The sequence below is a fragment of the Mercurialis annua genome, linkage group LG3 (assembly GCF_937616625.2).
Source record: "Mercurialis annua linkage group LG3, ddMerAnnu1.2, whole genome shotgun sequence".
NCBI lineage: Eukaryota > Viridiplantae > Streptophyta > Magnoliopsida > Malpighiales > Euphorbiaceae > Mercurialis > Mercurialis annua.
This window is the reverse complement of record NC_065572.1, coordinates 64,578,426-64,597,122: the sequence shown is the minus strand read 5'-3', so window position 1 is coordinate 64,597,122 and position 18,697 is coordinate 64,578,426. Positions and strand designations below refer to the sequence as shown.

Sequence of the window (18,697 nt, the reverse complement as noted above, 5' to 3'; positions counted from 1 at the left end):
AAGTACCCTGTCCCGTTCGAAAAAAATTGAGGGCTGAGGAGGTTTTCGAACGGAAATAGCCTTTCCCGAACGGGACAAAGGCAAAATTTGCCTTTTTCGAACGGGAAAGGTATTTCACGAACGGAAACCTCCTGAAATCATGTATATACCTGCAAAAACACACAAAAACACACCCCGGAATTAAACGGAAATAAATAAACAAATTAAAAATTAAATACGCATAAAAGGAAAATAAAATAAATAAAACAAAACACGTAACCTCTCGAGATTGCCTCTCGAGTGCGCTTTATTTTTGGTCAAAAGCTAGACCGTGGCCCGGAATTTATGTAGGAGTGGTGAACGTGATTTGTTCCACTACTTGATCCGTCAAAGGTCCAAGATACGGCTTGCACCGTTGTCCATTTACTTTGAAGATTTCACCACTAGAGTTCTCCAATTCCAAAGCTCCATGACTTGCCACCGTTCGAATCTTGAAAGGACCGCTCCAACGAGATTTTAATTTCCCGGGAAATAATTTGAGGCGCGAGTTGTAGAGCAAGACAAAAGAGCCCTCCACAAACGTTTTAGGCACGATATGAGCGTCATGCCATCGTTTCGTCTTTTCTTTGTAAAGCTTGGCGTTTTCATAGGCATTTAACCGAAATTCGTCCAACTCATTGAGTTGAAGCATACGTTTCTCCCCCGCCGCTTTAAGGTCAAAATTGAGCTTTTTAATGGCCCAATACGCTCTATGTTCAAGTTCCACCGGAAGATGGCATGCTTTCCCAAAAACAATACGATATGGAGACATTCCGAGGGGCGTTTTAAAAGCCGTACGATATGCCCATAATGCATCATCTAGTTTCAGTGACCAATCTTTCCTTGTGTTATTAACCGTTTTCTCTAGAATTCTCTTTAGCTCACGGTTAGAAACTTCAACTTGCCCGCTTGTTTGAGGATGGTACGGAGTAGCGACCCGATGATAGACTTTATATTTCCGCATCAAGGCATCGAATTGCCTATTGCAAAAGTGAGATCCACCGTCGCTTATTATCGCTCTAGGAGTCCCGTATCGATTCATCAAACGTTTGAGAAAATCCAACACTACTTTGGCATCGTTAGTGGGTAATGCTTCCGCCTCTACCCATTTTGAAACGTAATCTACGCACACCAATATGTATTGCTTTCCAAACGACATAGGAAAAGGACCCATGAAGTCTATTCCCCACACATCGAAAAGTTCCACCTCTTGGATGTTGGTAAGCGGCATTTCATCTCTCTTAGATATGTTCCCCACTCTTTGACATCGATCGCAATGACTAACAAAGTCTTTTGCATCACGAAATAGCGTAGGCCAAAAGAATCCGCACTCTAGCACACGAGCGGCGGTCCTTGATGTACCATAGTGACCCGCATAGTCCGAGGAATGGCATTGACTAAGTATAGGCATCATCTCTTGTAGTGGTACACATCTCCTCAAAATCCCATCTCCACACACCTTGAAGAGGTACGGTTCCTCCCATAGAAACCGTTTAGCATCGCTCAAGAACTTCTTCCTTTGGTGGTAAGTCAAATCCGGTGGCATTATTTCGGAAGATAGATAGTTTGCGATATCCGCATACCATGGCGTTTCCACTTCCGAAAGTACCATCAACATCTCATCCGGAAACGTTTCATTAATCTCTACGCCACTTATAATTGGTTCCGGAATCTCTAATCTTGACAAGTGATCGGCGACGACGTTCTCCGTTCCTTTCTTGTCGCGAATTTCGATGTCAAACTCTTGCATAAGAAGCACCCATCGGATTAGTCTCGGTTTAGCATCTTGCTTTGCAAAAAGGTATCGAAGGGCCGCATGGTCCGTATAGATGATAACCTTAGAGCAAAGTAAGTACGACCGAAATTTATCCAATGCGAACACCACCGCAAGCATCTCTTTTTCGGTGGTGGTGTAATTGAGTTGAGCACCCGCCAATGTTCGGCTCGCATAGTATATCACGTGAAGCTTTTTCTCCCTCCGTTGCCCCAATACGCACCCGAGTGCTATATCACTTGCATCACACATGAGTTCGAAAGGAAGAGTCCAATCGGGTGATGAAATAATTGGGGCCGAGATAAGGGCTTCTTTCAACCTAGCAAAAGCATCAAGGCAATCATTAGTAAATTCATAAGGAATATCTTTAACAAGTAAATTAGTTAAAGGACGAGCAATGGAAGAGAAATTTTTGATGAATCGTCGATAAAACCCGGCGTGCCCTAAGAAGGCACGAACTCCCTTTACGGTAGTTGGTGGTGGTAATTTCTCGATGATTTCCGTTTTTGCTCTATCTACTTCAATGCCGTCCTTGGAGATTTTATGTCCCAAGACAATTCCTTCCTCTACCATGAAATGGCACTTCTCCCAATTCAAGACTAGATTGGTCTCCTCACACCGGGCCAACACTCGTTCAAGATTATTTAAGCATATCTCAAAAGAGTCCCCGAATACCGAAAAATCATCCATGAAGACCTCCATAATATCTTCAATCATATCGGCGAAGATGGAAGTCATACATCGTTGAAATGTTGCCGGTGCATTACAAAGACCAAAAGGCATCCTCCGATAAGCAAACGTTCCATAAGGACATGTGAAAGTTGTTTTCTCTTGGTCATCCGGGAAGATAAGAATTTGATTGTACCCGGAATATCCATCGAGAAAACAATAATAAGCGTGGCCCGCTACCCGCTCCAACATTTGATCGATAAATGGTAACGGAAAATGGTCCTTCCTCGTCTCCGTATTTAACTTGCGGTAGTCAATACAAACACGCCATCCCGTTACCGTCCTAGTGGAAATTTGCTCACCCTTCTCGTTCTCAATCACCGTCATCCCCCCTTTCTTTGGAACGCATTGAATGGGACTAACCCACGCACTATCGGATATGGGGTATATAATTCCGGCGTCGAGAAGTTTTACTATCTCCTTGTGCACGACCTCCTTCATATTTGGATTCAAACGCCGTTGTCTTTGAGCCGATGCTCTTGACTCGTTTTCTAGGTGGATCTTGTGCATGACCACCGAGGGACTAATTCCTCGGATGTCCGAAATTTGCCAACCGATCGCCAATATATGTTGCTTCACCACTTTGACAACTCTTGCTTCTTGTGTTTCCGACAAGTTGTTTGAGATGATGATGGGAAGAGTCATGTTGTCGCCTAAAAACGCATACCGTAAGTGAGATGGTAACGTTTTAAGCTCAACCTTTGGTGGAGAGATAGAAGAAGGTGGTGTCACGCTCTCTCTTCTAATCAAATTTTCGGCTTTCGGCTCATCTTCTTTGGAATATTCTTCCTCGGAAGTTGCTTGTGTCTCCTCGGAATGGAATATGACTTTTGAAACCGGGAAAAGTTCTTCCACAATTCCATCAACCATATCCAATTTCATGCATTCCACCTCCTCAAAAGTGTTGCGCATAATCCTTTTCATATCAAACTCCACTTTGTCATCATCGATACGCAAAGTGAGTCGTCCGGCGTGCACATCTATCAATGCCCTCCCCGTGTTCATGAAAGGACGCCCAAGAATCATAGGGCATGTTTTATCCGCCGCATAGTCTAAGATGACAAAATCCACCGGAAAGATGAATTTGTCTACTTTGACTAGAACATCTTCTACCACTCCGTATGGCTTTTTGAGGGAGTGGTCCGCCAATTGAAGCATCATTGATGTTTGCTTCAAGGTTTGATCACCAAAAATATCCCTGAAAAGAAACAAAGGCATTAGATTGATACTTGCCCCTAAATCACATAGACAATTAATTGAATTTAAATCGCCTATTTTGCATGGAATTGTAAAACTCCCTGGGTCCTTAAGCTTGGTAGGCAAGTCACTAAGGATGAGTGAGCTACAATTTTCCGTTAGGGAAATTGTGCCTTTGTCGTCCCAACTCCTTTTCTTCGTTATGATTTCTTTGAGGAACTTCGCGTATTGAGGCATCTCACGCAAAGCATCCGCAAAGCTTATATTGATTTGGAGTTTCTTGAAAATTTCCAGAAATTTATGGAATTTTTGGTTATCCGGCGTCTTCTTCAATCGTCCCGGGAAGGGGACCTTTGGCACAAATGGAGGAGGAGGTGGCGGTTTTACATATGGAAGTTCGGTTACTTCCTCCTCATTTGTTCCCGTTGTTAGATCGATTGCTTTCTCTTTACTTGCATGTGGATCATCAAGTTCTTTCCCGCTTCGGAGTTCAATGGCTTTTACTTGCTCCCTTGGATTTGACTCCGTTGTAGACGGTAAACCCCCTTGAGCTCTATTTTGAAGCGAGATGGCAAGTTGAGAAATTTGAGTCTCGAGATGGTGATTGACGGAAGCTTGGTTCTTAAAACCGGTTCTAACTTCCTCAATAAGCTTGTCAATCTTGCTCCCCTCATCCGTATTCCGATTTTGAAAACCGGGTGGGGGTTGTGGTCGGTAGTTGTTGAAGTTGCCTTGGTTTTGTGGACCACGGTTTCCTCCTTGAAAATTTGCTCCTCCCATATTTGGGTTGGCATTGGCTTGACCCGCATTTTCCCTCCATGAAAAATTAGGATGATTCCTCCACCCCGGATTATAGGTGTTGGAATATGGGTCATTGCCTTGCCTTTGCCCATTGACATAGTTGACTTGCTCATTTGAGTTTTGATGTAGGACGGGGCAATCCATTCCCGAATGATCGTGCCCATCACAAGTCTCGCAACCCATTTGAACTACCGCAAGTTGAGCATTCCTTTGATTTGCTTGTTGTTTGTACATCTCGAGTTGTGCTAGAAGTGTCGCATTCTTCGCTTTCATTGCTTCAAATTCTTGGGTTTGCTCGAGGGTCATGATACCCTTTTGAGGTGGTTGCCTCAACCGCTCGGTTGACCAAGAACAACTATTTGTAGCGAGTTCCTCTAGCAAGTTATTGGCCTCATCATAAGTTTTCTTCATAAGTGATCCTCCCGATGCCGCATCAATTGTTGCCCGTGTAGCCTCATTGGTACCATTGTAGAAAATAGAGACAAGATGCTCCCTTCCTAGATGATGATGCGGACAATTTCTTTGAAGCTCTTTGAAGCGTTCCCAAGCTTGGTATAGAGATTCACCATGTAATTGGAGAAAATCTATAATTTCCTTGGTCATCCTTGCGGTCTTACCCATAGAGAAATACTTATTGAGAAAAGCTTGTGCCAATTGCTTCCATGTTGTGATTGAGGTGCTTGGAAGTGATTGAATCCAATTCCTCGCCTTATCCCTCAAAGAGAAAGGAAAAAGACGAAGCTTGATTTGATCCTCCGTCACATTATGGATTTTGAATGTGTTGCATACCTCCGTGAATTTGGAAAGATGGGCGTTTGGATCCTCACGTTCCAACCCATAAAATTGACAACGACTCTCAAGTAGTTGAATCGTTCCCGGCTTGATTTCAAAATTGTTAGCGAGTATAGGAGGTGCAAAGCATCCATAGTTGGCGTTGTCTACGTTGGGTAAGAAGAATTCACCCAAGGTACGTCTTGCGGGAAGAGGGGCGACCCTCTCGTTTGGCCTATTAAGAGCTAGGCCATCATGTAGTGGTGGTGGAACAATTCCCTCGTGATTCAACGGAGGGTTACGGTCGTCCTCCATTGTTTTGGATTTCCGCGCTGTTTTTCGGATACTTCTTTCGAAGGATGTTAAATCTGACTGAAACGGTTCTAGCGGTTTTCTGGCACGTCGTGTATTAGGCATACACTAACCAAAACACCTGCGCAAACAAAAACAAGAAAACCAACGTAAAATCCAAGAATCACAAAGTATAAAAATAACTAAATTTAAATAGAACTAACTCAATCTAAGAATAAGATACTTTTAATTAATTTAATTGCAATTGCTCCCCGGCAACGGCGCCAAAAACTTGTTGGCAAATAATCGCAAGTGTACGATATCGCGCAAGTAATATAACTTGGAAGACCAAGTATCGATCCCACAGAGACAATGGACTTAATCACTAATTTCAAATATTCTTTAATCGGCTAGCTAGAAAAATCAATAGGGTTTTGTAATTTAATTAAACTAATATAAACTGAAAACAAATAATAAAATAGGGTTTAAAACAATAAGATTAAAAAGTTCAAGGATTGATAATCCCAAATAAATAAGTAAAATTATGGAATAGGATTTCTTAGTGATTTTATCGCGAATCGAGCTATTCTAAAGCACCGAATCCCGCCCTCTCAAGCCTCAAAGATCCGAATAAAATCACAACCTAATTAACTAACCAATTATTAACTCGCTCTCACGATATTAAAACTGAATTAAATAATCAAATTATAATTATGAAGCAAACTCAACGACTACCTAAATTCCAACCCGCTCTCACGGCGTTTTTCTCTAAGTTCTTAATTATCTATGTCTATTTAATTAACAATCTCTCAATTAGTTAACTAAACACAAACTCATGAACTAAGTAGCTAATTTAATCCAAGCAATAAGATTAATAATTAAGACACGAATTAACACTAATCCATCCAATCCAAGTAATTACCAATTTATAAGTTCATATCAACCCTTGAACAAGGGTTTTAGTTACTCATATTAAAACTGAAACAAAACAAGAAGGATGATGAAGAAGAAAGCATAATTAAACAATAAATACCGGAGTTGTCAATTTCGGAAAGAATCGTCTTGATTAAACTTGAAATCTTCAACAATCGTCTTGCAGAAACTAATTATAAACTACTTATAAACTGCTGGAAAAAACTAAACTAAAAGCTATTTAATAAAAACTAAACTATTACTAATGTAATCTAATTTATTCTACATGTTAAATTGAGGCTAATACAAGGTCTTTATATAGTAGGAGGAGTTCCGGAGTCTTCTAATTCGTATTGCAAATCAATTTGTAATAGGAGTTGTAATTGTGAGTTGAGGAAGAATTTCAGTCCAAATCAAATCCTGAAGCATGCGTGTTTTACTCTTGTCTCGTTCGGGAAGCCCTTGGTTCCGTTCGAGACACAACCAATTTTCACATGGTCTCGAACGGGAAGCCCTTTGTTCCGTTCGAGACACAGCCAATTTTCACATGGTCTCGAACGGGAACGTAGGTTACGTTCGAAAAACTTGTAACCGAGAGCAAAGCTCTCGTTCGGGACACTCTTTCCCTTCGTCCGCAAGCTACGCTTTTTACTCGTACACGCAATCCATCATAATTTTGCCCCAAATAGTCGTTTTTCACCTAATTTCCACTGAAACACTAACAAACACTATTAAACGTAAAAACGCCAAATAATGTATAAAAACAATACTACATATGATGAAAACCGACTATAATCGACCCTAAATATAGGAGTAAAATACTCCTATCACCTGTACCACAGCTGCATTAGCATTACCGCTTGATTCCTTGTTTTCGCCACCCTTTTTCAGCTTCGGACAATCTCTTCTAAAGTGCCCCTTCTCCTTGCAGTGATAGCATCGTCGTCCATTAGACTTCGATTTGGAACGCGACCTGTTTCCTTTCCCACCATCTCTCTCATGACTCCTGCCCCGACTCACCACAAGACCAGAAACCGATTCCTCCTCATTAGAGTTAGAGACCTTTTTCTTTAGTTCTTTGGATTGCAAAGCATCCTTTACATCACTAACAGAAATCGAATCTCTACCATATAACATTGTATCAACAAAGTTTTCATATGAACTGGGCAAAGAACATAAAAGAATGAGGGCTTGATCCTCTTCTTCAATCGAAACACCAACACCTTGTAAATCTATAACAATTCGATTGAAGTTATTAACATGATCTCTTACCTGAGTATTTTCCGTCATCCTCAATGTATACAAACGTTGTTTCTGATACAACCGGTTTGTAAGAGATTTCTTCTGAAACTTGCTCTCCAACGCTCCCCATAAAGCATCAGCAGTTCCTTCACCGATAACCTCTCTCAACACCTCATCAGAAAGACTCAATAGAATCGTACTATGTGCCTTTGACATAATATCCGCCTTCTCTCCCACAGACAAACCTTCCGGTAAATTGCTTTCTCCTCCTAACGCCGCTACGCATCCTTGTTGAACCAAAACAGCCTTCATCTTGACTTTCCACAAAGTAAAGTCATTCGAACCATTGAATTTCTCAATATCGAATTTATGAAGCGACATCTTCAATCAACAAAATACCTAGAATCTCAGATTTGAAATCTAGGCTCCGATACCACTTGTTAGCGCAGCAGAAAATAAATAAGAGAAGAGAAAAGAATCACACAAGGTTTTTACGTGATTCGATCAATGCGATCTACTCCACGGGCAGAGAGAGAATTTATTCTATATGTTTGTTGTGAGTTTACAATAGGATCATCACCTCTATTTATAGTGAACCCTTAAGACACAATTTAAGTCCTAATCCAATAAGGAACTAGACTATAAATTCTAAAAGGAAAACAATGCTAAACAAAGGATTAAGTATCCTAATCTAAATAGGAACAATATATCCTAATCCAAATAAGAACAATATGAGCCATAACTCAACAAAAACTAAAGGTGCGAATTATGGTGCAACTGACAAAATTATAACGTCAGGATACACTTGAAAAATGGCTAAAAAGCAGATTTTTTTTTTTTTGGTGATTAAACCTTTAAGATATTGGGGCCAAAGCTGAACTGTAGTTAAGTAAGGATAAGATATTTGTAGAACTGGACCGACTTAAATTGGAAATGATTTCAAACTTGGAAGGCTTATACTAAAATCTTTAATAAAATAATACTATAAAACACAAGGTTTCCGATATTTAAAATTTTGAGGGATCTACTTACATTCAATTATTTCCATACTTGAGATCAGATTTATGCATCAGTACCATTCCCATAAACACAAAATCTTTAATAAAATAACACTATAAAATATAGGGTTGTAGTCTGGTCTTTGCGGTTCAGGATTTATAAATACGACCACTTTTAATGAATTTACGACCACTTTTCCCTTCGCTAATGAAGCAGTTTCTTGTAGTGTTATGGGTCAGATCTAATTTTTAATTTAGTGATATTTACGCAACGGAATGATGACCGACCTTCTACTCCGGACTTTGTTATCAGGAATCAGTAGGCCGAATTTAATTTTTGTTGAACTTTTTTTTTAAATTTATTAAATTTTGTTAAATCGAATATGAAATAGTATATTAATAAAAGAATTAGAATAATTTAAAAACTAAAACCGATGACTTTGCTTCGCCCTCATGGTATATTATCACCTGTAATTTAAGAATAAATTATTTGAATTTTCATTGAATAGTAATGTAGTAAAAGTTACTCATTTATGGAAGTTCTGACGTCAAGCGTATTGCATTATTTAAAATTCTGTTACAGAAATAAATGATAATAGATGGCATAATAAATGAAAGTGGAATGCCTGTCAATGATTGTGGCTGCTGAGAGAGAGTCTTACTTATAGTTGCTCGACTGAAGTGAAAAATTATTGCACGCAATCGTTGAGCTATGTCATTTGTGCAATAAATAAATAGTGCGTTAGTTATGTGGAAAAATTCATAATAAAAAAATTAAATAATAAATGAAAAATTCCCTATCGCAAATTCCCATTGACTTGTTGTAATTATGACATCGCACAACCAATGTATGGGATAAACACTCGAAGTTGATAGACTGAAGTCAATAGTGCTTTTAAGTTTAGTGCATGGGACAAATCAATCTAGGGTGTAAACAAGTGGACCCAGTAAAGCAAATATGAGGTTAATTTCGAATTACATTTTGATTTCTAAAAAAATTAAATTTTTGAGTTCAAATTAATTGGGAGTATTAAACTTAGAAAGGTAATGAACTATGTGAAAGTTTTAAAATAGATACTAAACTTTTTTTTATTATAAAATGGATATTAAACTATGTGAAACGTTATAAAATGGGTACTCTCAGTCACTTTTTGGTGACGTGACTTCTTCTTTCGTCAAATCAGTGGAGAACATGTGGCTGAGAGTACCCATTTTATAATATTTCGAATAATTCAGTATTCATTTTATAATAAAAAAAGTTCAAAACTCATGTTAAATTTTTTTATAGATCAGCACCCTCATAAGTTTAATACCTTTCAAATTGGAGTTTGAATAACGTTATAACTACTTAATCTATTTGATCTCGATTGGATATTAAAAATTGAATAGTAATTATTTTTATTTTTATAGGACAATATGAATATAATATAATATTTTATATATTATATAATATTAATTATTTTTAATGCTAAAAAATTGCTAAAATAGTAAATTAATTCTAAAAACTAAAATATAATTAATAATTTAAAATATGTATCGAGAGAGTACAATTTGAAATTTTGTTTTTGAAAATTGAGCATAATTTGACTATGCACATTTATATAGGGTCAAATAACTTTTTATTTTATCCCAAAACGTTAAATATATAAATAGTAGGGACCAAAATGTATGTTATAGCAAACCATAAAAACTATAAATAGTCCTTATGTTAAATTCTGAGATATTCATTCCTTCATCACCTTCTTTAGTTCTCTCTTCCTTTTCTGTATCTCTTATCAAATTTCTAGCTATGACAGTTTCTCAAACCATGTCGGTTGAAAAATTGGCAAGAAAGTTTCAATCGTATCTACATAATGCACTAGCTTTCATAGTTTTTCTTTTCTTGGACTTTGTTGATGCAGTTCTCTGTGTAGTTTACAAATGTCTTGACATGTTTCTCGAAGGAAAATCCTCTCCGTGCCATTGCAGAAACAAAGATTCATCAATTATAGATGAAGAAGATGACGGGCAATCGGATTCTTTTTACGGAAGGAACAACGCTTTCCGCAAATTGGTTTCTTTTGTATTTCAAAGAAAATGGAAAAATATAAGCAAAAAAGCTGAAAATTTTGGCAATGGTGAAGTGAAAAATAAGTGGTCTGATTGCAATTGCGAGTCTTGTCTTTCTTGGTTGAAAGATGGTGGCGAAAGGCTTCATGTTGTCGTTAAAGAACCTTCACCAGGTACTTCCATAACTTCATTAGTATTCTCTGTTTTTTTTTTTTTGATAAAAAAGTAAAATTTCTAAGTTGGCTTTACATTTTGATGTTAACAGTAAGAAATGACAAGATCGGAGAAGATGAAAATGTGATATTCGTACATGGCTTCTTATGTTCTTCTTCATTCTGGACAGAATCAGTATTTAAAAATCTGTCGGAAACTGCGAATCGGACTTATAGATTGTTTGCTATTGATCTTCTGGGACTAGGGAAAAGCCCTAAGCCATTGGATTGTCAATACACTTTGAAGGATCACTTGGAAATGATAGAAAAATCAGTGATTAATCCATATAATTTGAAATCTTTCCATTTGGTGGCACATTCTATGGGATGCCCAATAGCTTTAGCTCTGGCTGCAAAGTATCCCAAATCCGTAAAATCACTCACCCTCGTTGCACCGGTAAGTCTACGATTAAACATTCTTGACCATTAGTTCAAAATGCTATTTATTTTTCTACTATAAAGTATCTAATTTCGCTAGTTTTAAACAATGTTTAGGCTATATTCTCTTGCGGCAAAGACGAAGGCGGCGTAGAAGTACTTAACAAACTGGCCGAGAAGAAATTGTGGCCAGTTGAATCATTTCAGAGATCAGTTATGTCATGGTACGAACACATAGGAAGAAGTGTCTGTTTTTTTGTCTGTCGACACCACAGAACATGGGAGAGCCTCCTCATGCTACTCACCAACAATAGGTATATATTATTATACCAAATATATGCAATTAAGTTGGTTTAATATTGATATCATTTAGCTTACTTCTGAACGATTCTTGCAGGAAATTGAGTTTTGCTGTAAAAGACTTGACCAAGCACACACACCATTCTTCTTGGCATAATGTGCACAATGTGATATGTGGAGGAGCAAAATTCATGGACGGATACCTAGAAATTTTGAAGAATGCCGGAGTTAAATTTAACATTGTCCACGGTGACCGTGACAACACGATTCCGACGGAGTGCAGTTATGATATCAAGAGAAAAGTTGGCAATGCAGAGCTGAGTATCATACGTAATGGCACCCATAGTTCTGTGATCTTTCGTAGAAAGAAAGATTTCACACAGAATTTGGAGCATTTTTGGGCATCAACTCTTTCAGAAAACTCTTCTCTTTGATATTATTACCTTTATTTTAAGTAGTTGGGGATGTCAAATTACTAATTGTAATACATACAAGTCGCGATTACAATTCTTTTAAATTAAAAATGCAAATGACATAAAAAAATTAATCAATAGATATAAACACTAGAAATTCGGAATTCACCTACAAAGAAGAAATTATCAATTATTTATGAAATGCTATAACAATGATAATAACAACTGTTTTTTCTTTATATAATTTGGAGAGGGGGAGCGCTTGTGGAAGGAATCGAACCCACGACCTAGCAGTTTACTGCTTAGCGCTTATAACTTAAATCTCTTCGGGCTACTAGATTGTAGTGCTCGCTCCAATTCATAATATTTATCTTTGACTATATTTTATATAAATTAAAAAAATAAGAGCTTTTCCTTACGATAATGTTTATAGGAGGTTTTTTTCTATTTTTATAAACCTTCTAGCTCGTAATTTTTTGGATTTGGCTTTCGCCATTCACCCCTTCGTGAATGAATTGGTATACTCACCATTTATTCCAATAATAATAATAATAATAATAATAATAATAATAAATATATCGTGATTTATATATATTTTTACTAAATTGTCTATATTAATTACTATTATTTCTATGTTTATTTGATTTTTTAGTTTCATTACCAGTTAACTATTGATTGGAATAAATTTAGAAAAGTGGTAATAAATGCTCAAATGATATTGTAAAGTGACAAGTATTATGAATCAAAAATATTTCTTAAAAACGATAAATAATACGGATCATAGAAATATTAATCTGTCAATTAATTGTAATTTTTTAATTTAATCCAGTAAGCAACAATCTTATACTAATGAGTGATAGTTCAAACCCGTAAGAGCTTCCCTCTTCCCAATTATAAAAAAAATTGAATTACTCCCTCCGTTTTTTTTAATTGTCCATTTAACCAAAATTATACATATTAAGATAGTGTGTGTTTTATCTTAAATTATAAGAGTATATACGAATATAATCCTATTAGTTAATAAATTTATTATAAATTGACTCATAGAGTCATTTATTAAAAAATAATAAATTTAGAAGATAATAGTTAAAATTATATTGAAATTTTAAATAAATAATTAATTAGTGATAAATATACTCATTTCGTTCTTTTTTAATTGTCTATTTAATAAAATATATTTCTCTCTAATTAGTTGTCCATTTAGAATTTCAATGTGATTTTAGCTATTATCTTTCAAATTTATCTATCCCTAATAAATAATTTTATATTTTAATTTGAAAAATATTTATTAACTAATAAAATTATATTAGTATTTCTCTTTATAAGTTAAACACAAAGAACACTATTTTAATATGTGTAATATTAGTTAAATGGACAACTAAATAAAAACAGAAGAAGTATTATTTAAATGGCCTAATTACTTAAAAAACCCCCCATCTTGTAATATTTTTTCGTTTATACCCCGACCTAGGAAAAAATTCATTTGTACCCTTTTTTTGATTTTTCGTTTTCAACTGCACCCCAAAATTTTATTTTTTGACAATTTATTTAATTTAAGGATGAAAACATTAAAAATAATTAAATAGAAGGATTATATCATCTTTTTTCTGTTTGAAAAAATACAAATAAGTCCTTCAACTTTAAAAATGTTTAAATAAATCCAACAAATCAATTATATTTAAATTTTTATTAAAAAAACTAAATAAATTAAAAAAACATTTCCGACAAACCACCGTACACTTTCAATTTATACATCGCTACAGATTTTTTTACAAAAAAAATTATTTTTTTATTTTTTTCCGGGTCGCTCGAAAGGTGTACATATGCATTAGATAATTACTCTGTTACAGTCAATTAGAATTCAGTCATGACAGCAAAAGACAAAAGTACTGTCAAGGGCCATCCAGTAGGGACCGCGAAATTCATGAGGCCGATTCAATTAACGTACTTGCTGAAAGGAAAGAAAATTGACTCTTTTAATTCTTACTCATAAAAACAATTATCTACACATTTTTCTAGAGGTAATTTTTTATCTTTTTCTTTTTTTCCTTTTGCCTACATATTTTTCTAGAGGTAATTTTTTTGTCTTTTCCTTTTTTTACAATTCCATTAATTAATGTGATAAATAATTTAATTGAAAATGAACTCAACCCATACCCCACGGATTGGGATTCCCTCAAGTTCATTTTCAACTTGAGGGGGTCATGTTCAGATCTACACCGTTTATTATAAAATAAACGGTGTAGATCAAAAAGATACAATTTTAATTAAATTAATTTACACCGTTCATTTTATAATGAACGGTGTAGATTTAAACATGACCCCCTCAAGTTGAAAATGAACTTGAGGGAATCTCAATCCATACCCCACACATAAATGTACGTAATTATTAAGGATTGGTGAGATTTTAATGAACATAATTCCTCATGTTCATTTGACGGAACCCAATCCAATTATCAACTGTCGTTAAATATTATTAGCATTTTTTCAGTAGTTTTATATCTCAAATCAATGTAAACACACGGAAATCAAATTCGATAAAAATATTTAAGAGATTTTTTTTGATAAAAATCATATATGTTTGAACAAAATAGACTTTGAATCTAATAATTAAAGGTTTGAACAAAATATCAACACATGCTAATCTTATAAGACGAAAAAGAAGAAATTTGACTTGACTGGATGAAGCCAAAAAAGAAATCCCAAATTGTCAAATTCATAATTTGACTTGCCTGATATGAAGCTATGTAATGGTGGAGTGGTGCGTCCATCCTGATTGGATTATGAAGAGGTATAGATTCTTCCATAATTGATATGTAAAATTTGTAGATTAGATTTTTTATTTTAAAATTAAATTTTGAGCAAATTAATTACACTAAAATTTCTGAAGTATATCATAATTAACAGTTTGGTACCTCTTGTTTTAAAAGTCTACTTAACGGTCACTCACTTTTAATTTTGTTAACTATTAGGTCGCTCTGTTAATTTCGACACTTATTTTCAAACGATTTCGTACCCCACTTTTAATTTTGTAAACGATTTAGTCCCTCACTTTTAATTTTATTAAACGATTTGCTCCCTCACTTTTAAACGATTTAGTACCCAAACTTTAATCCGTTAAATGATTTGATCCCTCAAATTAACAGAAGAATCTCTCAATTAACGGAATTAAAACTGAGGGACCATTAAGTAGACTTTTGAAACAAGAGGTATCAAACTGTTAATTATGGTATACCTTAATACCCTTTAAGTAATTTGATATTAAATTTTGCCAGATTAGATTTGCTAGCTACGCTACTGGTTCCATCGAGCAGCCGAAGCAATTAGCTAATCAAAGGCATAATAAGATTAGGTGTCCACTTTGGTGTGTAAGTTTCAATGATAGTTATGAACAATTTGAAGTTCATTTCCGTCTTAAAACCGCGTTCATACGTACACTAAATGCGCAACAAAAACCGGTTTGATCCTTTTCCTATATGAGTTGTATTTCCCATTTCTTTAAGATCAAGTGTTTGATCCTTTCTTAGTTTTGAAAGTTTGGATCCATTTTCTTTGTAATTAGTACCCATCACATAATCTATATTTTTTTAATAATAATGAGAGATTATTGTTATCAACTCATTTAATACCGAGCTATCCGAAGGATCAGGCAAATCCAGCGAAGACTCGCCTAATCTTTTATAGGTGAACATACAATAAGAGCTGGCAAGTTACGGCTCCATCCACAAAACGTGTGAGCATGGGATGGGAACCCGTAAGTCTCACTGGACGTGACGTTCAGCAGTTATCCTAGCTTTAAGACTATAAATATCCCATGGTCGGCACTAAGCAGAGGTTGATCACTTTCACTATACTTAAACACTTACCTTTTACCTTTGATCTCTCGCATTGTGTGCTGACTTCACTATTGGAGTGATTTCATTTTTAAACATGTTTTATGCAGGTTTAAGTGCTGAAGATCCTCATAGCCGACAACGGAAAACAGTTAGATTCAGCAAACCTCAAGAAGTTTTCCACCGACTAAAACATTGATCAATGATTCAACTCGGTATATCACCCAGAAGCGGATGGACCCCACCCATTTAAAAAAAATTACTAGATATTATATTTGTTAAGTTCTCTAATAGACCCATAAACTTTAATTAAAGAAACCTTAATTAAAGTTTTATGGAATTTTATCAATTTCAACCCACAAATAATTAAATTTATTTTCCAACTCATTTATTCATCATTTATTTTAACATATATTGTATTAATTGAAGAAAATCTTTTAAAAGTAAAGTTTTTCTAGGGACATCTAAATTGAAAAATGATAGTAATATTATATAAAATTGTTAAATAAAACTTTTTTTTGCACAAATTAAATACTCTAAATAGTTAGAGAAAAATTCACAAAAGTACATAAATTTTTTTATATTTATAAACTATAAATATACATAAAAAATTATACAAATTTACTTTATTTGTTGTTTACAATCAAAATTTGTGTGTATGTTTATTCAATTTTCCATTTAAGTTTTATTGATAGATTTTTAGTTTGGTCCATATATACATATTTCTTCGTGAATCACTATGAGATATTATTAAAAACAAGATTAATCTATAATTGAATCTAGTAAATTATCAAATTTTTTATTATTTAACTTGACATATTAACATTTCTTATTAAACAAATTAAAATCATGAGTAAATCAATAAATAACTCACCCACCATGTCACGTACGCAATAGGGATCGGATTCGGATTAGTTAGTTCGAAGCCTGGAAACCGGATGGGCAACCAAAAAAAATTAAAGAGTACTTTATGAATAAATAAACAATCAACTACTGAATGATTATTTACTAATATATATTAGGCCAAATTACCAAAAAGGGCCAAAACTTTTATGAAAGTTTCACAAAAATTCAAAGGCAACTACCGACCTTTTAATTTTTTTTTCAATAGCACTCTCATCTTGTAATTTTTTCAATAGCACCCTATTTTTTATTTTTGGCTTTCAATAGCACTCTAAATTAAAAAAAAAATAGATGATTTGATTATTATAAGGATGAAAATTTTCAAAAAAACTAAATTTAAAGGTGAAATCATACTTTTTTCTATTTGGACACTTTTAAACAAGTCCTTTAACTTAAAAAAAAATTCAAATAAGTCCTCGATAAATGAGTTTAATTTGATGATTTATGGTGCTATTGAAAGTCAAAAATAAAAAATAGGTAAAATTGACTGTTTTACAAGTTCGGTGTGCTATTGAAAGTCAAAAATACGAAATAGGGTGCTATTGAAAAAATTACAAGGTGAGTGTGCAATTGAAAAAAAAAAGGTTGGTAGTTTTTCAGACCTTAACTAATTCAAACCTTTCAATTTTATCCAATTTGTCCTGAAACGCATGATTTCGTTTCAATAATGTCCAACTATGTAATTTTACTCATGTGGCACCTGTGTGGCGCTGATGTGGCACGTCACACATCAGCGCCGCATAAGTAAAATTATGTAATTGGACATAATTGAATGTGTTTCAGGACAAATTGGATAAAATTAAAAGTTCTGGATTTTTGTAAATTTTTTATAGTTTGTTTGGCCTTTTTTAGTCATTTGACCTATATATTATTAATAATTTATTTAATAATATAATAATGATTTAATTATCTAATATTTAATAAAATAACAATTTGTCGAATATTAATATAGAATAATATAATGTTTTAATATGATATAAGTAAAAAATTATTTTAATTTAAATACATAAGGACCCCACCATATAATATTTTTGGATCTGCCACTGATATCACCCGCGGGAAAACGTACAAGCAGAAGTCGCCAACCGTATTTTATTGGCGGGACTCAAGCGAAGACTTATGAGCAGAAAGGAAAATAGACAGTAGAACCTAACAACTTCCTTTAGTACTACCGAAAAACACCTCGGGAGCCAACAGGCGAGACACCCTTTGCACTCGTCTAAAGAACTGAAGCGCTCATTCCAGTGGAGATTGGAGCACTGACAGCACTGACATCAACAGAGATATTAGACCAAAAAGATAACAGCAGCAGATTACGAAAGAATTTGGATCTACTAGTGGAATGACGAGACAACGTAGACATCAAGATGCAAGCATACAGACAGAAGAGGGCCAGCCATTTCAATAATCGATTCAAACCAAGATCACTCGAGCTCGGGGATTGGGTCGTGAGGAAGACATAAGTCATCAGAGGCAACGTAGGAGCCGATAAATTACAACCAAATTGGGAGGGTTCCTGACAAGACGTGTTAGATCTGGTTACTGAGATTTACCGAATCCTACGGGATTCGGCCATTATTTGATTAATCTTCTTGGATTGCGTTTGACGGGCGAGCTCTTTGTTACTCATCTACGACTTGCTTGGGCGAGTCGTAGGATTCGTTTTAACGAGAGGATCCTATATGACTCGGTTTATTATATTACTCTGGAATTTACTTTTCATCATTAATAATACAATGTCTCATGTTATAGACATAATTTAATTGGAAAAAATACAATCAAACGATGTGAAATTAGATGTAGAAGAATTGAACATTAATTAATTAAAAATAATTAAGTAAACAGAAAAATTAAAAAAATAAATTTATATGGTTTG

General features: G+C 34.8%; 1 protein-coding gene and 1 non-coding gene across 2 annotated transcripts; both read left to right on the top strand.

Moving 5' to 3' along the window:
* Positions 1-5,018: 5,018 nt before the first annotated feature.
* Positions 5,019-5,125, top strand: LOC126675991 (small nucleolar RNA R71). Its single transcript, XR_007640170.1, has one exon. It is a non-coding gene; the product is annotated as a small nucleolar RNA R71 (small nucleolar RNA).
* A 5,313-nt stretch (positions 5,126-10,438) lies between these two features.
* LOC126675042 (probable lysophospholipase BODYGUARD 4) lies at positions 10,439-12,189 on the top strand. The gene is made up of 4 exons (XM_050369611.2): positions 10,439-10,955; positions 11,048-11,391; positions 11,490-11,686; positions 11,770-12,189. The coding sequence occupies exons 1-4, from the start codon at positions 10,439-10,441 to the stop codon at positions 12,104-12,106; spliced, it is 1,395 nt and encodes a 464-aa protein (XP_050225568.2). The 3' UTR covers positions 12,107-12,189.
* Positions 12,190-18,697: the final 6,508 nt, after the last annotated feature.

What these genes read in the sequence shown, in the direction of transcription:
- LOC126675042 (XM_050369611.2), top strand. Translation starts at nt 10,439, where the DNA reads ATGTTAAATTCTGAGATATTCATTCCTTCATCACCTTCTTTAGTTCTC. An exon ending in CGTTAAAGAACCTTCACCAG is followed by an intron (nt 10,956 to 11,047) that starts GTACTTCCATAA and finishes TGATGTTAACAG; the next exon opens with TAAGAAATGACAAGATCGGA. An exon ending in CACTCACCCTCGTTGCACCG is followed by an intron (nt 11,392 to 11,489) that starts GTAAGTCTACGA and finishes AACAATGTTTAG; the next exon opens with GCTATATTCTCTTGCGGCAA.